The sequence below is a fragment of the Convolutriloba macropyga genome, chromosome 9 (assembly GCF_964194025.1).
Source record: "Convolutriloba macropyga chromosome 9, txConMacr16.3, whole genome shotgun sequence".
Classification (NCBI taxonomy): domain Eukaryota; kingdom Metazoa; phylum Xenacoelomorpha; order Acoela; family Convolutidae; genus Convolutriloba; species Convolutriloba macropyga.
In genome coordinates, this window is record NC_134476.1 from 9,412,337 (window position 1) to 9,436,694 (window position 24,358).

General features: G+C 37.2%; 1 protein-coding gene across 1 annotated transcript; it reads right to left on the reverse strand.

The window, feature by feature from the left end:
* Window positions 1–297: 297 nt before the first annotated feature.
* Window positions 298–22,598, reverse strand: LOC142346020 (uncharacterized). Its single transcript, XM_075398499.1, has 6 exons — window positions 22,389–22,598; window positions 16,243–16,284; window positions 15,469–15,870; window positions 12,069–12,485; window positions 6,311–6,499; window positions 298–1,025 (listed from the first exon to the last, which is right to left on the reverse strand). Exons 1-6 carry the CDS (start codon window positions 22,441–22,443, stop codon window positions 316–318), a joined length of 1,815 nt encoding a protein of 604 aa, XP_075254614.1. The 5' UTR covers window positions 22,444–22,598; the 3' UTR covers window positions 298–315.
* Between the last annotated feature and the right edge of the window lie 1,760 nt (window positions 22,599–24,358).

Sequence of the window (24,358 nt, forward strand, 5' to 3'; positions counted from 1 at the left end):
TTCTATTTCTATTTAAAAAAAGAACTCCAAAGAGTGAAATTGCCGAAAGGTAAACTTTACTGAAAACCATTTTTTCTTATCACTAGTAAAAAAACTGCCGTATACATCAGACACAAAAGGAGGATCTTAAAAAAAATTAGAAAATATTCTTAATATATGCAATGAATTGTGTTTTTAGATATGTTTAAAATTGTTTCAGCAACCTTGAGAGGCATGTTGGAAGATTTTGTGCAACGCTCAGACTCGCACGAGCCGTTTTGTTATATTTATTTTTTTCAAAAAATTGAAAATAAACAGCTTCAATTATGAATTTATCTACTGGCCAATATTCAATACAGATGAGGGCACATATCCTTGCGCATTAAGCCTGGGTGACTGAACTAAAACCCATTTCGTTTGAAAGTTGTTATAACTTGGGTTAACATAAACAGTTTCTCCTGGTATTACTGTTATTTGGTTTTGGTTCATTGCATCATACCGCTCTGTGACTACAAAAGACTTCGCAAATGAAGACATTCTTGGGGCGTTTGGGTTTGAAAAGTAGTCGGGTTTTGGAACCGGAGGCTTTGTCGGGTTTCTGTTAAATTCCAATGTCCCTCCCATATATGGAAATCTTTGCTGATATTGACCAAAGCTTTCGTTAACCGGTTTATTAAGGGGCAGTGTGAACGAATTTTCATCTTGACCAAATTGTGCTTGATGAGATACCGGGTTTATATGACGGGCTTTTGGGTTAAATTTTGGGGTTGCGTTTTCAGTTTGAAAGTTTGTCTGAACGCGAAGTTGTTGGTCGATGTTAGAGTCACTCTGAAAAACGCGTGGGTTTGTTCGAATCGATTTGGGGTTAAAACTGGGCTGATATTGTGTGAAATTTGGTGTCCTGTCTAATTGAGGGTTTGTAGGGGGTCGTTGTTGCTGAATTTGATGTTGTTTTTGACTTTGTTGATTTGGTTGACTTGAGAGATCTCTTGGAGGCATCCGGGGTGATTGAATATTCTCTTCTTGTTCCAAAGCCGCCATGACTTCTGTATAAAAATTTTATAAAATCTCATTGGAGAAGTATATATCTGAGCCTATTATACTTTCAATTCTGATTGGCTCAAATATCATTTCATAGTAGTTCAAAGATAAAAGCTCCTAGTTGTTTTTTAGTGGCTTATATCCTAGAAAAATTGATGTAAAGAGTACTTAAGTGGTCTTCAACAGTGACCCATAATAAAAACTTCTCACATTGAAAAGAATCCACTTCTTAGTTGCCAGAAGTGTGCAAGAATAACATTACGACGCCAATCCTACATTTTGAGCAAGCAAATCTGCTTGCTAATGTCAGCTTTGTCCGCTCCCCCTTGTTTTAAGATTCGGCGTTATAGGCTTTCGCGGACCACAGTGACAGTGAGGTAAACCATTGCAAATTTACTCAAAATTGAGAATATTTGTCACTGATATCCGCAATTGATTATTCCTTATCCCTTTGTTTTGAAATTTAATCATATTTCTTTCACGCGAGAAGTGGTGACAAAATGTCGTCCCTCAAGTTCGCAAACGCAAACTCTGCTGAATTTGTAGGATTGGCGACGTAATGAATGGATGAGTAACTTTTAAATCACGTTAATTCTGTTAGATTGAGTTTATCTTCGAAAATTGTAGCTGGTGAGCTTAAAAATTGTTTTGTTTGGAATGAATATCGAAACGTATGTTATTGATCCACACATCTTGTAACAAAGTGCCGCGATAAACTTGGCATCTAAACTTCTAAATATAAATTTCTGCAATTCGAATCAAGAGTTCTGAGAGAAAAACTTTGAGCGGGAAAACAGTGCTAAATCACTTGCTGTGGGCTAAACTTTAAATTGAATTTGTTTATTTTACAAAAAACGTCATTAAAAAATATACTGTTTATTTTGAGCTAATTAACGCAAAGAAATTAACGGCAGAACTTCATTATATTGGTATCTTTTTGAAGTAATTCAAGATTCAATCACATAGAGTAATCATAATAACACCTTATCCTCCACATTAAGGCAAACGCGTTAAGCGAATCTTTTATTTAAAATAAGGGAGCGATAGTGGTTTCGATAATTCTCAAAAGTAATTTTAGTTTGTCTAAATGAGCACGCTGAATTCACAAATTTCTGTAGAATCTCTATAAATATTTGAAGTAGCCAAATCACTTCAAATATACAAACTGCATAATTTGCATTTTTGATTTTTAAATAATTTTTGGATAACTGAACCCCATAAGAGTTCAAACGTTGACTGCCGGGAAATTGTAGTGGTATTACCATAAAATAATTGTATTAGACAGATTGAATTGTGATAAAATTTTCACCGATGTTGACTAATTTTTTTATTTGGTTACTTTAAGTAAGTTGTTCATAACTGTTAAAATCAGATCGCAGCTCAAAATCTCAAATCGGATGATAGTTCCGAATAACTTTTAGACCTCAAATTGACAGCTAAAAATGAAGCTACCATTTTTCTTCATTTGTTCAAAATTGCTTCAACTTGCAAACTCGTTCAAAATTGTTCTTTACTGCAGAGTAGCTGATGCAACTATCGAATTTTTGGCCATATCATTTACCAAAATTTTTAAAAGAAAAACAGAATTAGGTAAGTGTTCGTTTTCAGAGTGTTCTTGTGTCAAAAATAATAAACATAATAGCTTAATCTGAAATCTGACGACGCAGCATTTGGATGTAGAAAAATAATTATTTTTAGGAACCTAGACACAAATCCATCGGCTCTGAACTCTAATTGCCCAAATTTTTTCTTAATTATACAATGATCGTATAAAACCGAAACTTCAATCAGTAAAAAAAGCTCTGCTTTGAGATTAGACATCTTTTCTTTTGACACTCGCTTCTCACCAATGTTTCTATCTGAAGGGTGGAATGAAAATTCAGGTGAAAGAAATTTTATCACACTTTCAGATTTTCCTGGTAATCATTGTGCTCTTCCTTGTTATTGCATTGACGAATTATGCAACATTTATGTAAAAGTTATGTAACAATTATGCAAAATTTGCGATCTCAATGAGAGTAGATCAAACACGGCGGCCCGGTAATGTGCGATCGCACATAAGGTTCCAACCCCGTTCATCCACAATTTTGGCATAATTGTCTACCAAATGAGGAACAGATGGAAAAACAAAAAATTCAAGTATTTTTCAAAATACTGGTATATGAACGAAAAGATAGCCTCCAAAGCAAATAACTCAGTGGAGTAAAAAATGATGCATTAGATTGATGAGATATGCCGATATTAAGAAAGCAAGCGAAGACGAACGGCAAAATCAAACAAAAACAATAACAAACATTAATTACATCAAAAAATTTATGACCATTAAAAAAAATTAAAACTTAATAACAAAGTCAAAATAGCGTCAGATTAAACTGAAAATAAACAAAATAACTTGTAATTCACCAGAACAAAATGGTTATTCACCAGTTCATAATAAAGCTTGGTAACAATTAGACAAAAAATAACAAAAACTTTAAAGTTAGAAAATTCGCTGAAGTTTTTCTAAAAAAACAGTTATTTTCAAAGTAAGGAAAACCATTAGGAATCAACTAAAACATCCCATAGGTTTACAACTACCAATGCCTCTATGGAAGGGAATTAAAAACTTTTGGTATTCATTTTTTTATGCAGTTACAAAATGAACAACAAATAGACAACAAACTAAATACCAAATAAAACTTGCCAGAAAATGCTTTGGAAGCCGTAACGCCATACTTTGGCCCCCAACATATGTTCAATTGCACCTTCGTCGAACACCGATAATGTATTATGTGGCTGCTCATTAATGAAATTAAGCAACAATTAGACAAAAAATGCAAAATTAATTATAACTTATTTTATTTCGAAAAAAATTTATTTCCGAAGACATAAAAGCCGATAATTACAAAATGAAAAATTTGAATAGGTTCATCCATTCCTCCAAAGGAGACCCTTGAGACCTGCAATTATCCAGAAATTGTCTTACGTCTACAAAAAGAATGTCAAATATGACAAAAATCAAAAATTCATTTACTTTTTTTGTGAAAAACCCGTGTGGAAGCCAGTAAATTCATAACGATTTCTCTTAAATCATTAGATTTTATGACACCAATCCCTTTTCACACCTTCCCTTGAAATGTATTATGTGACCTCTCATTAATGAAACTAGGTAACAATTAGACCAAAAAGAAAAAAACAAGATTATATAATACTTGTTTCTATCGAAAAAAATTTATTTCCAAAGACATGAAAGCCATTAATTACAAAATGAAAAAATTGAATGGGTTCGTTTACTCTTCCAAAGGAAGCCCTCGAGACCTGCAATTATCCAGAACAAGTCTAACGTCTACAAAATGAACGTCAAATATTACAAAAATCAAAAATTAACTGACTTTTTTTTGCGAAAAACCCGTGTCGAAGCCAGTAAAATCATAACGAATTCTTTAAAAACATTAGATTTTGTGACACCAATCTCTTTTGACAACTTCCTTTGACAAAAATAAGCCATCTTTAACCTTTAATTAACGAGACCAGGTAACAAACAGACAATAGAAGGAACAAAATTGCGAAAATGAAATGTTTTTTTTTTTCATTTTGGAAAACAATTCTTTTCAAAGTCATGCAAGCCATTATCTATCTTCTAATATCAAAACATCGGCTCATCAACTTTTCCAGGAAAAGGCAATAAAACGGATCATTGTGCCGGAAATTAAATACGACTAAAAAGATAAAGTAAAAACGACAGTTAAAGACAAAATTAAAAAATTCAATTAAATTCTTCGAGAAAGTACTGTCGAAGCGGTAAAGAAACACAATCTATATCGTTAAAGATTTAAAAATTATCAACTGTGCCTTATATTGAACGCAAAAATTGTGATATATGAACTGACAATAACGTGATAATTTGACAAAACTAGAAATATGAAAAATGGGCAAATACCTAAAAATTAAAAAAAAAATAGTGAAATCTAGTATTATCAAAGCCAGAACACCGTAACTTAATGCGTAAAACCGCAAATAAGACTTAATTTGAATTCAGCAGAAAAAAGGAACACCCTTTGATTGCTGACACAAAGCTACAAAATGACCAAATTAGGAGAAAAATGGAGGCAAAGTTCAATAAGCCATTTTTTATTTAAAAATCAAATTTTTTAAATGTCAAAACGACCATAAGCTTTCAAGCCTTCAACTAGATAATATATTTTTGAGCTAATTAGGAAGCCAATAGGACCTATCACTAGTGAGCTTTGATTTGTAATGTTCTGTTATTTAATTAATATAAAAAAGATCGAATTTTTTTTTATAAAAAACCGACTGACGACAATCCGAATTATTTTTTGGATTGTAACGGTCCAAGATTGGTTCCGAACTAGTTATTCTAATGTTGATTGTCCATTAGGAATATTTAACTTTTGGAATGTCATAGATATAGATATTCTGTTAGTTAAAAAATCAAAAATAAATGCTGCGTTTTTGATAATCAACGAATAAAGTCAGCAAAAAACGGCAAAGTTTTATTTACAGAGCACTCTCAACGGAATTTGAAGTGGAATTAGCACCCTTTTCAGTCTAAAAGTATTGTGTTAGTGGTCTTTGGGTGTGCACTTCCTGCAAATTTAATCAGAGTGGAATAAAGAAACTTATTTCGTGCTGTTTTTGAAGAAAAAGTCTGAATTTTGTGAATTATTTAGCCGGAATTTGTGACCAAAAAAATTTCAATGAAAATAGCCGACAATATATTTTTCTCTAAACGTAAAATCAACAACATGTTCTTGAAAAATTTTATTAAATTTTATCTAAATTGGCGAAATTTTAGTCAAAAATTCCGAAAAAAGGTGAATCAAATCAACGGAATTCACTCTATTTTCTCGAAAGTTTAAACCTCTATGTCTCCCTGTCAAAAACGAAAATCAAAAAAATCTTTTTAATTCCATATTCTACGCTGAACAAGCTTTCTAATGACACCAGTCTCAACTCTCTACGATGAATATATCGATCGGCCAAAATTGACTGAACAAAAAAAACCCATTTGAGTATATAGTTCCTGCCCCCTCAAGAGGGGTCGGAACAAAAATAACTTTGAAATTTTATCTATGATTTTTTGGAAGTATTCCGTTTCAAATCTATTTCGTTTGTGGGGTGGGGGGAGTTGAATCAGAATAGATAAGGGCATATAATTTCTACAACGCCAACATAACACACACATAAGATGTAATCGGTGCATAAAAACACTGGGGGGGGGGGGGGGGGGGAGGGGAGGGCAAAACAGAATAGATCCGACTTTTGTAGTTTATCGAATCCACTTACTTACCCTCATATGTTCTTGTAAAACACGTGGGCACAAAACCCTGTAATTGTATGCCGTCTGAGCCGTAGTAATCCATAATGCCATCTTGCCCGTTAGTTTGACCTCTGCTCACCCAGGACCAGTCAGGATCGTCTGAGTTCAACAAGGTCACAATGTCACCTCTCTCACAGGCCAGGTCGTTCTCGTTCAAAGCTAAATGAAATTTTCAAAGAAAGCTAACCTCGACTAAAGTAAGCTAGGCTTACAACTCAACTAATGAAAAGACCATGCTCGAGCATAAGAAGGCATAATTTTTTTTTAATCCAGGAGATTTACAATTAGAAAAACCTTGTTCATAAACGATCATTGTTATCAGTTCAACCCATGCAATCACCCATGCAATCACAATAGTTTCCTTTTTGGAAAAAATTGTTTGAGGTAAAACTTCCTGTTCTGGGCAATCACATTTCACCCGCCACTGTGGTACAACTAGTATGATAATTCATTAAATTTGGGATCCCCACTCATTGGGTGAGTCAAAAACTTATCACTATAGATTGTCCCCGCTCATGGATGACACACTATTCAAGGCCGACTCGCCTCTTAACTTCTGCAACAAGGGTTCAAAGATCTGCTCCCGTTTCATATGTGTCTATAAACTCGCATCCCTTGCAAGGAGCATGATTGCAGACCCCGAATTGCTGTAACAGAGACTGATTGAGATAACCTACTGAAGGCTAACGACAACCCCGCCGGCCGCAAACTTCTGTTATCAGCCAGAGTAGCGATTCGTTTGAGGGTCTTACGAACTGTCTCTGAAAATCCTCCAAACGTGTCGAAAGCCAGAGGAATGAATTGAATTCCGACTTAACAACAATTCTGGGCGTACTGTTCGTGCTTGTTGTCCTCAGCAGCTGACAGTGCGAAACCACTCTTCTCCGACGCATTTATAATGAGGCTTGACTGCAAGGGAGAAGTGACGGTAACGTCTAAATCTGCTGGTTGACCGGCATTCCATACAGGTAAGAAGATATCGCCCGGTCTGGAGTTATGTTATTGTCGGGTAGTGAACTTTTCTGTTGAGAGATGGGCGACAAAAGAGCTCCCGAGCAAGCTCAAATAAATTAGTCTCCTATACGATCCTGTTGAGAGATCATATCACCGCGACCATGCATGACACCGCATGCTCGCCCATTACAACTAGAGTCCCAGATTTACAAAAAGAACATTTTCTCTCGTCAGTTTACACCCAGTCGATATTTGAGAGCAACTCGGAACTCATTGGAGGATAGGTGTAGTCCCAGAGCTGGAATGGGGGCTGCTGATATCCAGGCACCAGACTGCGGTAGAGAAAGAGATTGTAAGCGGGCTTTTTCTCTTATGGAACTTTGTTTTCCTAACAAGTTGTGAAAGGCTGAGTTATCAAGTTCCTCCTGAACTTGTCTTTGAGAGGGATATGTTGTCTCAATTTCGCTCAGTTTTTCAACTGCTTTAACAAATGAGATGGCTTCAGTTGGATTTTGGCCTGTTAATTTTTCTACAAGAAAAGAGGAGTGAAAAACAGATCCAACGTATGCAGCCTGAACTTGATCTGCTAATCGTCTTATTCCTACACCGGTTTTATTGATTGGAAGGCATGCTTGGTCCCAAGAGGTGTCTGACATCAAAACTCCACGAATACCTTCAAAGGTTGCTTGCTGAACCGAATCAAATTTTCGAAGGATTTTACTTGATTCATCCGAAGGAGAATTGCATCGCAAAGAGTAGACCATTTTGAGAGCACCAAGGCAAAAAGGCAAAATACCAAGAGCACATTGAGGATCGTCTACATATGCAAAATTGTCTAGAAGTTCCTCTAATTTTTTAACGCGTTTGAGTAAACAAGAGGAAACAAAAGCATCAGATCCTATAGCAGCTCCTAGAATTTCAATTCCATCTACACAGTTCCTCTTGATCGAACTGTCAATTTTTGTCTATTTTTTGTCAATTTCGATTGACCGTAGCTTGCACTTAAACTACCTGAGTTCGAAACCAAATTTTTCTCCTGATTCTGAGAGAATCTCTAACGCTTTACAAAGTTCGATCTCGGTTCCTGCAATAATTCCGTCATCAAGATACCAGCAATGTTGCAAGAGATTTGGTGTTTTGCTTTCGATTTCGTCAATAGGAGGCCAGATCACCTTGTTGCAATCCTGTCTGACTGTCAAAAGTTGAGCTGTTGAAGAACGACTCATTATGTTTCGAGTAGTAAAAGGATGCAAATGAAATTATACTAGGCTTCAAAACTTTTTTTGAGCCCAGGAGATGACTGCGCTTCATTGAATTAAATGTGTTTCTGAAATCAATTTGAAATATTCCCCCAATTTTTACTCTCTTCATTCTTTCGAAGGTTGTTTTTGTGGCATGCACTATGCTCTCGGAACCTCCCTTGACAGCAACTCCCAACTGCTTTGAACCAAACAAATCAACCGCCTCGATGGCTGCTTCTTTTGCAATGAACTTGGCAACAAGGCGCCGAATAACTTCACCCCCAGCAATAGGTCTAATGCCGGTTTTCTTTTTAATCAATGCTGTTAATGTAGAAGTACAAAAAGCTGGAGCCACAAAACTTGGGAGCTGGCCCCTGCTGGCCAAGTTAACTAATTTGGTTAGGGAATTCATTGCCCGTTTGGATTGATCAGAAATTGAACAATTGATTGCGTGGAGAAGATGCTCTGGGTACATTTTGGACGGCCCAGCTGCTGTGAAATTCGAAAAAGATTGGAGCTGCAAAAAGGCTTTTCCCTCATCGAATTGATAAGCTTCGCAGCTATAGTCTTCCAACGGCTCAAGAATTTCGTTTTCATCTGGATGCAGTGGTTGAGTTCAATGAGTGTTTTTCTGTTGTCGGGTGCTATTCCCTCAGATGATAAAACTTTTGCCGAACGACCAAACTGTCCTTGAAGACAAAGTGTTTTCGCTCGGGAGGCAAGCACTTCCATTGTGCTGTTACTTTTATTTTTTACTTGCTTCATTGAAGCCGCTTCGTACCAAAGGGCAGCATAGTCATCCGATCTCATCGCTCAAATCTATTCATCGTTGAGTTTTCCTGCTGTTGTTTATTTTTTATCACCTCTGTTGGAAGCACGCAAAACACATTTGCTAACTGCGAAAAACTTCTTCCAGTTATCAACACAGTCAGGATTTGAGATGCAGTCCTCTATGATTGACGTAATAATCCCGGACCATGGAATGCGAAACTTCACGGTGATATAGCGGATCGTTGGAAAATTTTTATTGCAAATAGTTTTCAAATCTTATAATTTGCTTGGATTGTCACTGGGGCCTGATGGGCCACTGCCCAGTGTTGCAGATTTAACCAACTCGTCTATGCGGGCAGATAGATCTTTCGGTATCTTTTTCACTGTTGACAAAAGTTGAGTTAATTGTGAATACGCCCAAATTGATTTCGAGCACACCCATTCATCGTTGTTTGGACCCCAATGCGAGTACCTCACCTTGGACCTGACCAAGTCGTGCTCCAAGATGGAGACTTTATATAGGTTATCTTTTCCGTCGGGATAAAAAAGGATAGCTCCAACTGGAATCAGGAAGTGAGATATGTCGTTGTTTATTGTCAGTTCGCTTATCTGCTGTGTTAAACCAATTGAGGTGTCAGACATAACATTTTCTACTGAACTGCTAGTTGTTTGTTCCTGTGAGTAACTTTTGACGGAGACATAGAAACTAGCACTTTTTCAATGATATTCAAGGAACATTGAGTAGGGGGCATGAATTGTTATCGTGGCTTGCTTCAGACTGGACCAGATCTTTAGCTCTTAGGTTTTCTTTCATGGTCAAAACGCGATAACGATTCAACAAGCAAACCGCTCCATGAATCGTATGTTTCGATGACCTGAAAGGCGACAGGGAGGAGGGGGGCTGAGGGTGGGCTGTAAAGTTTGGATCCAACCGGTTTTGACGACCTTCCTCGGCCTCAAATCGATAGTCTGGATAATCTCCCTTCACACATCCACCCCAAAATTTAATTTCGAAGACAAAAAAGGAAGGGGTTTTAAGATGGGTCCTAGAGTTGCAGAAAGTTGTTTACAGAATTTGTTTATAAAGATGGTCTATTCAGAAAGTTGTCGATAAATCTAGAGCACGTGATGGCATAGAAAAACCCAGATGGCCTATGTTATGACTTTAGCTGGATTTTAGAAAACAGCTTGACCTTAGTTTGGCCCAAATTTTCCTGTTCGACGTTTGCTCGATTCAAATTAACCACTCTCGACGTTAACTCAGCCCTTATCTTCTGCTCGACTCAAAATAATGAAATACAAGAATTGGGTCAAGCTATTGCCATATTATGAACTGAGCAATATCATGAGTATGGCTTTTTATATTTTTTTTTGCACTTTTTATATCAATCAATCAAAAATCTAATCAATCAAAAAACTGCATTGTTTTTAAACAAAACTGATTATTCATAATTTTGGAATGGATGATAACTGATAAGGCCACATGGTCACCATAGCTAATGGGAAGAAAAACATTACAATTAGGCTACCAAGCTTCATTCTATCAAGTATTGTGGCGATGTAGCCCAGCTGAGATAACCAGTTTATCTTGGGAAAAAATTTTTTCAGCTGTCTTTTAAATTGTTTAGTCTTGCTTTTTTGCTGCTTCAGTATGAACAGACGCAGAAAAATTCCTAATTTTTATAGCAGGGGACTTATGAAAAGACTTTTGCTCGACCCATGAAAAGACCATGCCCAAATGGCGATCTTCATTGGTGGGACTAATAGACTATTAAACTGCCCTTTCTCGAATCATGTAAAGATCAGGCTTTACCACAAAATCGATGGAAAGATCATTCTTGGCCCAAAATTACGATGAAAAACTTTTCCTCGACTTAAAATAGGAAGCTCGGCTGTGTAGTTTTGTGCAATAAAGGCCTTCCCCAATTGAATATTTCCACAATGGAATTTTTCCCAATAGAAGGTAACATAAATCGAGGTCTTAACATCAGTACCTCTTTGATCCCCCCGCAAACTCAGTGAGTATATAGCTTTTACCCCCCCCCCCCCCAGCACAAGTGTCATATTTTTTAATATAAACGTGCTCTATAATATAACATAATTTCTAATTGGGGTACGTCAAATGCACTGGGGGTTCCAAAATAGAATAGATTTGAGCTAAACACGTATAGCTGAGAACAATTTTTTTCTGATTGCATCGTGTTAAAAGTTTTAGAAGATTGATTTGTTAGTCTCGATTAAGTTTTCAGGACGCGTTTTCTGCTCTAATCGAGTTATCAGTGCCATTTTCATGAAATTGCTTTTGGAATAACTCTACTGGTCTTTTAAAATTAATAAAAATTGGATAAGTTCCTGTATTTTTCTATCCCGAGCCCTCCCCTCCCCTCCCCTCCCCTCCCCTCCCCTCCCCTCCCTTCCCGTTCCAGTGCGTTATGAGCCATAAATGAGCCAAGAGTCACAGAAAACGTGCCATTAGTTTAAAGATCACTGTCAACAGATATAAACACATATGGCACAAAGCATTCAACTTTTAAAGCTCCTTTTTTTAATTCATACCAGTGGAATAAGACTTACCGGAACTTTTCCGTCGTTGGTCCCTCCCCCAGCCTATTGGGTGCATAATATTTGCACCCCCCAGACGCATGTATCATATTTTTTACATAATGATTTACATTGCAATAGCACGTGCTCCGTAACTGGGAGAGCAAAACGTACAGGGGAGGGGGGGGGGTTGGGGGGGCAACGGACAAGATCCGACTTACCCTCGAAATCAAACATCACCACTAGAAGTCCTTTGTTCTCTCTCGCAAATGGCTCAGAATCAGAAATTGTGAACACCCTTTGACCTTCTAGATTCTGCTGAGAACCCAAGTCCGACATCGGGTCAAAGTAATTGCCCGCTTCCTGATGACGATTTTCACCCGAACTTTCAACTTCTTGACTCTTCGGGCGCTCTCGTCTTGTCGCCAGCCAATCAGATTTCGAGTGCCTGCTCGGTGACCAATCAAGTTGGTCCGTTTTTACACGTGAGCAGTACGAAGCCGGAATGTATCCTTCTATCCGAGTTCTGACGTTTACAACGTAGATCCAGTCGCCTAGTCTTTTTATTTCTTTCAGCTGGTCATTTTTGAAGGCCAGAAGTTCCTCCTTTTTGCCGGGTTTAAATGTTTGAGTGACAACTAAAAACATGCATTATATTTTTCTACCAGCTCCTACCCCCTCCCCCCCCCCCCCCCCCCCCCCCTCCGATGCCGGTAAATTCACCCGGTCAGAGATAGGAACCTATATGATTTCATGAGATTTTAAATCAGAACTAAAAAGGTAAGAAATAAGTAGTTTCTGTTTTTTTAAGTCTTTCAAAACAGTTTTTGCATTTCGCAAGATCGAAAGGCAATTAAATTAGAGAGCAAAAAAAAAACAAACGCAAAAGCGTAATTTCATTGAGAACAATTTTTTTTCAGGTGAGTTTCAATTTGAGTATTTTGAATTGCGTCGTGGTTTTAATGACTGTCTCACTTTTACCATTTGTTATATCAGTATATAGTTATAAGTAAGTATATAGTTATCTCCAGCACCATTTCTTGCTTATATCTAGCGCTGTAACTATTTGTTTAGACCATCAGCATTTTTTTTTACAACCAAGATATTTATATCAATAGACTAAAAAGTGATCTTCAATTTTGAACGAGTTCACTTTCCGTACAATTTGGTTCATTGAAAATCTCCATTACAATTGAAGTTATTCAATGATTTGTATTGTATAGGACTGTAATTTTGCACAAAAAAAGATTTTTTGGCATATATAATATTAGGAATATAGTAACCGTATAAAAAAACGCAAAACAACCGAGAAACAAATCAACATAAAATGTTGATCGGTTTAAATTCTAAAATTCAATTTAGAAATCAATATTGGTATAGATTGTTTCAGCTCAGCAGACGACAAAAGAAGAGGCCCTCATATTGAATCAAGCATTCTCGTTTCTATCTTTTTAACTTTTTATTCTTGTTTCTAGCGTAGCTAATCAATAAAAGTTGGGATAAATTTCTGATAGATAAAAGTTCAAATCTTCAGTGCTGATATTTAATAGTAATTGCTACGTTTATGCTAACTAAACGTATGTCTTTCTACTTCTCAAACAAAACTCAAACTGAAAACTTTGGTGAACTTAGTAATGTCAGGTATGAGGAAATGAAAAATCCTAGCAAAATTAAAAACTCTTCTTGAACGCACTTGAATCTTCATGCTGTAAAGCTGCTAAAAATATATCTCGTCAACGCGAAATGCGTTAAAAAAACACAGTTTTTTTTTAGCTTTTATTTTATATGAAGTTTAGCGTTTAGTTTAACGTCAATCACACATAATTTTCACCATTATTTCTAAAATTTTATCTTACAAAAGTAGAGTAAATTGAGTCGCCGAATTTACATTAACTTGACGCGTAACATTTTTCAGCTATTTTAACATAAAAGAGCCAATTTTAGAGCTGATTTTTTAAATATGATTAATCCCAGTAAATTCAATTGTCTGAATCATGTACCATTTAGATGCGTACACGCCAAAAGTCAGCTAAAAAGATGGCGAAAGACATGGCTGTGATAGTGGTGTTTCTGGGGTGCGGAAATTGATTCGATTATCTTGCTGATTTCAGCAAAAATCCAACTGATGCAACGCTTTCACCGCAAACTTGAATAACTGTTTTTATAACCAGGTGTATAGAGAATATTGACGTTAGAAAAACTAAGGTAAGGTGACGCAACTATAGAAAAGGAGATAAACATGGTTATTGTTAGTTACTTGAGTCTCATAGAGAGCAACCGAAACGTTGAAACGTTGTGAGATCTACAGTAAAAAGCGGTTAAATGTTCGCAGATACTGTGAAACAAACCTATTGTATTACACAGTCTTTTGGTGAATGTGGCAAAAGTGATGAGATCAAATATAGTCTACATCTGGTTTCACAAGAATACTTGGTTAACACCACAAGGAAAAAAGATGTCCAAAAATTTAGCCGACGTGAACATTAGCCGAAAAAGTAGCAGAAGTAAATGCTTCAGATCATTTTTGTATGCAAACATAAATGGGACGCTCAATGATCTGTCTATTGGATCTTTTCTGCTTTTCTGCTAGTGCCCCTCCCCCCTCCCCTCCCCCCCCCCCCTCCCCCTCCCCCTCCCCTCACCCTACATTGCCAAAATTTAGGCCCTTCCTCCCAACAAAAATTTAACAACAACCATATATGTTCCATATTCAAGAAAATTATAGTTGTAGACACCTTTACAAAGCTCTTAATTACTAAAAATGCAATAATAAAAAGTTTTTGGTTGATTTTTATATTATATGCAGTGACTTTTTACTATACGTAAATTATTCTCAATCGCTTTATTAGTGTTTTCTAAATGAATATTTACTCGTATGCATACATAATGTTTAAACATAAACAAAAAGAAAGGGGGTGCCTAATTTACTGGGGGCGCTAGCGGAAAAGATTCTAACTCGCTTACACATGAAAATAACTCATTTGGCTATGCCTCAGTGGCCTATGGGACTTGATATGAATCTATCACAACCAAAAAAAAATTTTACCGAAAATGTCATTCTCGCAATAACATTTGTGCGTTCTCAAATCTAATTGGTTCATTTCGTTGGTTTTCCGTGTTTTAGCAAAATTGTCGTAATCGGCGGCAATGCGAAAATCGCCGACCAAATTGCAAATCCTTTGTCGCTATTTTCGGCAGCGAACTCCAGCGACAATAACAATGCAAAATTTAGCTCGAGAGATATTTTCATTATGTTTGGTTGTTCCAGTTTCTTCGGTTTTAAATGTAGGAAATCATCAATATTTTCAATTCATACTTTGAGTTTGTATATGAAATAGTCAAAAATTGTTGAAACTTTTATTCACAGGAATTTCTTGCGTACATCCTGGAGGAAATTGTTTGAAAGAACGACATACCAAATGAAGATTCCCTGCGTTTGAAAAGCAAACATACCGACAATACTGAATAAAAAAACGTAAAAGCTATTGTAGTTTCTGTCAAATTAAAATCGAACATGTCAACAATTTTCCTACTATTAGAATGGACCGTTTTTTTATAAGAGCAAACTATTACTGAAAATTTTAGAGCTGCCCTAAATAGGAAATGATTCGAAGAACTAACCCAAATCATAGTCAACTGGAACCTGTTCTTCCCCCATCAACTGACGTCTCATCGTCTCCCGTCTCATCAAAGCTTCCAGACGTCCGGCACTCGAAGTCATTTGAGCTTCGTTTGAAGCTTGTACAACTGGGTTGGCAATAGAGTTTTTGGTTGAACTGTTGATCGGGTTTGTCTTGTCACTGTTGTTACTGTGGTTGTTGTTGTTATTATTGTTGTTGTTATTGGTGTTGTTGTCATTATTATTGTTGTTGTTATTGGTGTTGTTGTTACTATTATTGTTGTTGTTATTGGTGTTGTTGTTGTTACTGTTGTTGCTGTTGGGATTTTTGTTGTGACTGTTTTTGTGTTTCGAGTTTTCCTTGGACATTGTACTCCTTCTCTGGGCTGTGCTCATAGTCTGACCTAGAAACAAAATGAGGGTTTGAAATAATCTGGCTTATTTTTTGCATCTTTTTCTGTTTCGCAACCCACCCTTTACCATATGATCCCACGCTACAAACTATGTGGTTTTGTTTAGCACGAAACAATGTAAATAAAAAATCGCTCATTTGGATTGAGAAAATGCTCACAAAAACTTTACCAATTTTTTAAAGGTCATTTTTAAAAAGCAATCAAATTTCACGAATTGTCCACGCGCAATAATACAGACAATAGTTGCTAGGTACGCAAAAAAAAACATCAAAATATTTTTTAATTTATTGAATGTCAAGCAGGAACTCTTGGTTCTTTAATCTGGTCCGACATAATCGCAGTACTTTCTTAAATTTTGTTTACCTGGTGTGGTGTTTCTTGGGAACTGCGGGGTCATCGGTGCATCTAAACAAAATACCATTTGAAATCAAGGGTTGCTCATGTACATGAAGAATTTAATCATTGCTTGACATAAACTTTGCCAAATTTCAAAGAGCTGTCAAATTGTTACAAAAAATTTATTATTTAATAAATAGGTTACTTTAGTTACCAAGTCCTAATATTTATTTAAATTTTAATTAGATATTTTTTAACATTTTGAATTTTTTTAAAAAATTTTTTGTAAACGTGCAAAGTATAAAGATGATTGGTGGAGTTTTATCAGAGCTGGTGAGAAATAAAAACGTAAAAAATGAGACCTGTTAGAATATCGATCAAACTATAGTCTTAAACTTAGTGAGAATTAGAAAGAAAGTTTGACTTACCAGATTAGAAAGACAAGCAATATGACTTCGATCAAAGAAATTATATAAATGAATCGTCAAGAAATGGTGCTTAGAATCAATATTCGGTTCAAATTGATGAATCTAGATAACTATTATTAGAGTTAGATTAATTGATGTAAAATCTTCCCAGCATGTATTAAATGATGATGATATCTCCGGAAGTGTGAATGAATTCTTATAAAAGTGCAAATGCATTCCATTTATGGTTCCCTTAGCGACTGATTTGCAGAAGCAAACCATATTGGGTAACCTTTGCGACCCCCACTATAAATCAATGTGCTAAGATTAGTTTTGTATCTTGACTTTTTCACACTGATAATGGGTATATATAGAGAGCTGATTTTTGAGTCCTTTCTCATCCCCAAATTCAAATCACCATCTTGATCTAATAATCAGATCTCTCCTGTAAATCTCTAAATTCTACTGTAAAATATCATTTTGTTATTCTCTCATTTTTGAGAAATTAATTCTTTTACTTAGTTAAAAACGCTTTTTATTCCGCTTGCGAAAGTCCATAACCCAACAGGTTATGGGCCCAGAATTTTTCTAAGTCATAAAATTGATTTCAAAAACAAAACCAATTTGTTGTTGACAGTCATAATCCTTTTCTGCTTAGTACCTTTTCTTATCACAATTGTTTTGCCTGCTCAAACTTCAATAGATCAACAGACAGTGAAGCTGCTGACCTACACAGGAAAGGCACAGGACTTTCCAATCTGGAGCACAAGATTTGTGGCGATGATGCAGACGAAGGGACTCTACAAATCACTACTGGGGACAGAGGAGCAACCCAATGAGCCTGCGCCACTGGCCAATGGGGCAACCAATGATGAGAAGAAGAACCACAAGGTGCTGAAGGATGCATATGAGAAGGAAGTTGCAGACATCAGGGAGAAACGGAACAATGTGTGGTGCCATCTGGCACTGACCTTAGATGCAACAACCCTCATGCTGATGAGACATGATTGTGTAGGAGATGATGGCATTGGAGATGGAGCAAAGGCTTGGAAGCTTTTGCAAGAGAGATTTCAGAGTGTGGAGACGCCGACAGTGGTGACTTTAGTGGCACAGCTTGCTCGACAGCAGCTCGAGGATTCTGAGGATTTGGACAGCTTCTTCATCAGAGGACAGGAGTTGCTCACAAGGCTACAAGAAGCAGGGGAAGCAGTCTCAGAGACCCTCTTCAACGCCTTGGTCCTCAATGGTCTGCCAATGAGGTATGAAAGTTTTGTTATACAGGAAAGCTTCAACCCGGCAACGAACTTCACAGAGTTGCGGAAAAGGCTGCAGAATTTTCATGAGAGCACGGTGCAGAGAAACAAGGGACAAAGTGGTTCAGTGGCACTGGCAGTGAAGCGTGACTTCAAGAAGGGACCCAAGAAAGGAAACTGCTTTGTGTGTGGGATCCCTGGACAATTTGCCAAGGACTGCAGGAAGAAGGAGACAGCACAATGCAGCAAGTGTGGCGAGAAAGGTCACCTAGACAGGGCATGCAAGAGACAAAGAGATGGAGGCAAACATGAGTCAGTGGCAATGGGTCCAACAATGGCTACACCAGACGAGGAATGCTGGGCAGCTCTTACCCAGTGGAAGACAGCAGGCATGCTAGTGGACAGTGGTTGTACAGATCACATAGTGAAGAACATCGATCCGTTTCTGGACTTTGTGCCCATTCAATCAGTGGTCAGAAATCCCAACGGAGAGGCTTCGAGAGTGGTGGGCAGAGGCTGTGTGAGGATCGGCATACCCTCAAACAAAGGGGAATTCCAATGCGAACTCAAAAAAGTTCTGTGTGTGCCGGACTACTCTTCAAACCTCCTATCAGTCTCAAGATGCACGGAGTGGGGACATAGCTTCACTTTCGAGAGAGGAAACAGCTGCATGAAAATCCAGAAGGGAACTCGGGTAAAAACTAACACAAGAAAATAATTTGTTTTACTTACCCTGCAGCGTTCTAGAATTCAAGATGAGTTCCAAGGAAGTGACACAGACGATTGGGTCATTTGAATCAAGCGGATGTGGTCAGGAATGCACCAGAGACAGTGGGGGAACTCGATGATGTATGCAATGTGTGTGCTTTGGCCAAGATCACAACGACTCCAGTACCAAGAGTGGCAGAGACCCAAGCAGAAGAGAAGCTGGAGAGGGTGTTCACAGACGTGATGGGACCTTTCAGAGTAGAGTCACTGTCAGGGTTCCTGTTCTGCATTGTGTTTGCAGACCAGTACACGAAGTTTGTGTCTGTGGACTTGCTTAAGGCAAAGAGTGAAGTACTGGCCAGCCTGAAGAAATTTGTTCTCAGTGTGGGGACGCCCAAGAAGCTGAGACAAGACAATGCGAAGGAGTTTCTCTCAGAGCAGTTCAAGACGTACTGCTTAGGTGAAGGCATTCTACAGGAAAAGACCATACCAGAGACGCCACAACAGAATGGGTTAGCTGAGAGGTGCAACAGGACACTGCTGGAGATTGCAAGATTTTTGCTCATTGACTCAGGACTTCACAAGATGATGTGGGGAGCAGCAATTCTTTACGCAGCAAGGATCAGAAACTTGGTTGAGAGACGAGGAGAAGAAAAATGCCCAGCAGAGCTGATGAGAGGTATAAAACCTAAGCTTCCAATTAGTAAATTATCTATTTTTGGTTGCACAGTCTTCTTGAGGAAGAGGGACAGAGAAGTCAGCAAACTTGAACCCACGGCACTGGAAGGAAAATTTTTGGGTTACACTGAAGGAGAAAACGGATACCTGGTGTACATACCCAACACACGCAAGGTGATGGCAGTTCGAGATGTGATCATCAAGGAGTCTGAAGTGGGCTCAATCCCTGACAACAAAGAAACGGCTGACCTACTAGATGATGGGTCGGAACTGGGAATCTGGCACCCAGATGATGGTCATGAAGACGATGACAACAGAGAACGACAGGACACATCTACTGCAATAAAGGAGGAGTGGCATGACGCAGGGAGCGTGAATACTCAAGAAACAACACTGAGACAAGAGGCCTCGGATGTTGGAGAAACAGCACTAGATGAAGGATCTACTGCAACAAGAGGGAGTCACAGAGACTCAGAGTCACTGGAAGACAGTGACACAGAAGACTTCTCACAGTTAGAGACAGTTGGCTTCAATGAAGATGCACTGGAACACGCGGACAGAGCAGTGCCCAGACGAGGGACACAAGCAAGGAATGTTCCGCAATTTTTTGGAGAAGTCAGGACTCATCTCGCTGTGACTGAGGGCGACTATGTGGCACCCAAAACAGTCTACGAAGCCATGCAAGGTAACGATTGGGACCAGTGGCACCGGGCAATGAAGGACGAGGTCAAGGCACTCCAAGACAACGAGACTTGGAACCTAGTGAGACTACCCACAGACAGGGACGTCATACCGGGCAAATGGGTCTACAAAGTGAAATTGGGACCCAGTGGTCAAGTGGAAAAATACAAAGCGCGCTATTTGGCGAAAGGCTTCAAACAAGTGGAAGGACTGGACTACTTTGAGACTTTTGCGCCTACCTGTAAGCCGGAGACGTTCAGGATTCTATTTCAGCTATCTGCGAAGCAGGGCCATGTGATGCACCAATTTGATGCCAAGACTGCTTTCCTGTACTCACCAATCGAGGAAGAAGTGTATCTGGAACAGCCACAGGAGTTTGTAAAACGCGTGTCAGATGGGGAGAAGTTAGTATGTCGACTAAATAAATCAATTTATGGTTTGAAACAGGCTGCTAACAACTGGTACAAAGAGCTGGCAAACTTCCTACTGAGACACGGGTTCACCAGAAGCAGGAACGACCACCTTGTTTGCAAGATCAGAGGCAGAGGATCACACCTTCATCTTGTTCTGGGTTGACGACATCATAGTAGCATCAAGAAGTATGACAGTGGTCTCTGATGTCAAGAAGGCACTAAAAGCAACCTTTCACATGGAAGACAGAGGGAGACTACACTGGTTTCTGGGTCTAAGAATCAGAAGAGAAGAGGGCAAAATCACAGTCGACCAAGAACGCTACATAGAAACAATGCTTGAGCGGTCTCAAATAGATCAATGTAAACCCTCAAGAACTCTAGCTGATTTGAATTTGAAACTTCAGACAGCACAGAACGGAGACGAAGAAGTGGACCAGAGGATCTACAGAAGCTTGGTTGGATCACTTCTCTATCTGGCCAAACAGACGAGGCCAGACATCATGTTCACAGTCAACATTTTGTCCAGACACATGAATGCACCTACCAATCAACACTGGATGTGCGGAAAACGACTTCTGCGTTATCTTCAAGGTTCAAAAAGTTTAAAACTTACTTACACAAAAGAGGCTAGTTATGATTTAGTGGGGGAAAGTGATGCAGACTGGTCTGCAGACGTGAACGACAGAAAATCAACAACGGGCTATTACTTCAAGCTCAACGGACGTGGCGCAGCACTCAGCTGGGTTGTCAAGAAGCAGGCCACAGTTGCTCTTTCTTCATCAGAAGCAGAATATCAGGGCATGGCAGCAGCAGTTCAGGAAGCACTCTACCTGAAACAACTTCTAGAGGATTTTGGCATCCACCAGAAACGTCCAATAGCAATTGGAGAGGACAACCAAAGTTGTATCAGACTTTGCCAAAACCCAGTCATGCATAAGAGGAGCAAGCACATCGAGACAAAGTTCCATTTCATTCGTGACAAGACGGACAATAGGTTACTTTAGTTACCAAGTCCTAATATTTATTTAAATTTTAATTAGATATTTTTTAACATTTTGAATTTTTTTAAAAAATTTTTTGTAAACGTGCAAAGTATAAAGATGATTGGTGGAGTTTTATCAGAGCTGGTGAGAAATAAAAACGTAAAAAATTAGACCTGTTAGAATATCGATCAAACTATAGTCTTAAACTTAGTGAGAATTAGAATGAAAGTTTGACTTACCAGATTAGAAAGACAAGCAATATGACTTCGATCAAAGAAATTATATAAATGAATCGTCAAGAAATGGTGCTTAGAATCAATATTCGGTTCAAATTGATGAATCTAGATAACTATTATTAGAGTTAGATTAATTGATGTAAAATCTTCCCAGCATGTATTAAATGATGATGATATCTCCGGAAGTGTGAATGAATTCTTATAAAAGTGCAAATGCATTCCATTTATGGTTCCCTTAGCGACTGATTTGCAGAAGCAAACCATATTGGGTAACCTTTGCGACCCCCACTATAAATCAATGTGCTAAGATTAGTTTTGTATCTTGACTTTTTCACACTGATAATGGGTATATATAGAGAGCTGATTTTTGAGTCCTTTCTCATCCCCAAATTCAAATCACCATCTTGATCTAATAATCAGATCTCTCCTGTAAATCTCTAAATTCTACTGTAAAATATCATTTTGTTATTCTCTCATTTTTGAGAAATTGATTCTTTTACTTAGTTAAAAACGCTTTTTATTCCGCTTGCGAAAGTCCATAACCCAACAAGACCCAATTCTAAAAAATATTTATAAATAATAATGATTGATCAAACAATCAAAAGGAAAGATAAAGTTAGGACTCGTTTAAGAATATTGGCTCAAAAAAATTGGTGAAATTGGGTTCGAAGGAATAGGACTGCGTGAAAATTATTTGAAATTTGAAAATTTGATATTTGAAATTTGAAATTTGAAATTAGTTATTTGAAAACAATTTTACAAATATATATTTTTGAAAAAAATAATTTTAACAGTTTTCAGTATTTGAACATACCGTTTCCTGCAGAGGGTCGTGATTTTCCATGTTTTGTAGGACAGAAAAACGCCATTTTAAAACAATCAAACCTTGTTTATAAATCTTTAAAACCATATAATAAAATTTGATTAATGACAAACATTTAAAACCGAGCTGCGTTGAGTATTAAATTTGAACACTTTCATATTAAAGCAAAACGCACTATAGTATCTGTGCATTTTTAAAAAGCAAAATAACAAAATAAGCCTCTGTTATAAGCTGCATATTAGTTTTAACGTAAAAATCAAAAGTATTTAATTAATCTAACTAAGTTTACTGTAGCAAGAAAAAACGATAGGTTCAATAACTATCACTTTCTAGAGCAATGTTTCTTGTTCATACCGGTAGGTCTTTGTAGGGGGTCATGAAAAAATCCGCCTATTAAATTGAAGCTAAAAATTTCAAATCAAATTTGTTTCCAAATCAACCATTTCGCATTAGATAAATGAAAAATTGCATATTGAAAAAAAACAAGCACACGAAAAAATAACTTAAGGTTCAGACCGATTTCAATTCAATAAGATTTTGCCAGCGCAGCGTTTTTTAAGAAAACAAAAATTAGCAAGATCACTAAAGCCGTTCTGTATAGATTGTCATGAAAAGATCCGCCTATTCAATTGAAGCTAAAAATTTTAAATCACTTTTTTTTAAAAATGGAAAAACCCTTCCCAAGTCAAGGTGTGCGTTAATGATCAGACAATTAGGGCAAGGCAAAGACAATCAAGGGCAAGACAATCAAGGCAAAGGGGGGAGGTAAAGTGCGTTTTCATTACTTATACGAGCGCCATATTAAAGTCTGCTTACATGAACGAGCTTCCTAGTCAAATTCTGCCTAACGTCTGATAATTAACGGGCTTTATTCTGATCATTAACGAGCTAATCTAGAAACGCGATTACTTCTTGTGCCGGCAGCTTTTAGGATAATGATATAACATTATGTCGAAAAATTATCTCAAATTGATTGAAAAAACAACTTATAAGATTTTGCTGTTTTTTTCTGGTGGTGTTTCCCTCCTTTCTCATCCGGACTGGGGACAGGTTACGGCGGAGTTACAAACAAACAACTATAGGCGAATTGAGTCCAAGCAAACGGTAAAAATCCGCACCCTAAAACTCTCTCTAATACATGAATACATACATACATATATACAAACATTATGCACATATACACATACATTCAAACATACAAACAAACATACATACATATATACTTACATACATACATACATACAAACATGCATACATACATACATACATACATACATACATACATACATACATACATACATACATACATACATACATACATACATACATACATACATACATACATACATACATACATACATACATACATACATACATACATACATACATATATAAATACATACATACATACATACACACATACATAAATACATAAATATATACATACATACTTTCATACATATCTATAAATGTATATATATATATATATATATATAAATATATAAATATATATATATATATATATATATATATATATATACAAACATACTTAAATACACACAAAGATACATACATACATACATACATACATACATACATACATACATACATACATACATACATACATACATACATACATACATACATACATACATACATACAAAGATACCGAATCTGGCTAAACCAATTATGCCGAAGCTTTCTTAAATTTCAAAACAAACAGACCGACGATTTCTTACGTTTGAAACGTTTGAAACATACCAAACAAACCGAACATACCGAACAAACCGAACATACTGACAATTGAAACCAAACATACCAAACAAACCGAACAAACCGACTTTTTCTCGAGTCGTTTTTTGTTCGGTCTTCTGGACTAGACAGCAAACATTGTTTCCTAGATAAAAGTATTACAAAAATACTTAAATTGTATTTTGTTTGTTCTTACAAAGTATATATTA

Bases quoted from the DNA above. Each gene is read 5' to 3' on its own strand.
- LOC142346020 (XM_075398499.1), bottom strand. From the start codon at position 22,443: ATGGCGTTTTTCTGTCCTACAAAACATGGAAAATCACGACCCTCTGCA. The intron at 12,486-15,468 runs GTTAGTTCTTCG...GCATGTTTTTAG, and splicing joins TCCAGTTGACTATGATTTGG to TTGTCACTCAAACATTTAAA. The intron at 6,500-12,068 runs GTAAGTCGGATC...AATTTCATTTAG, and splicing joins GGTGATGTTTGATTTCGAGG to CTTTGAACGAGAACGACCTG.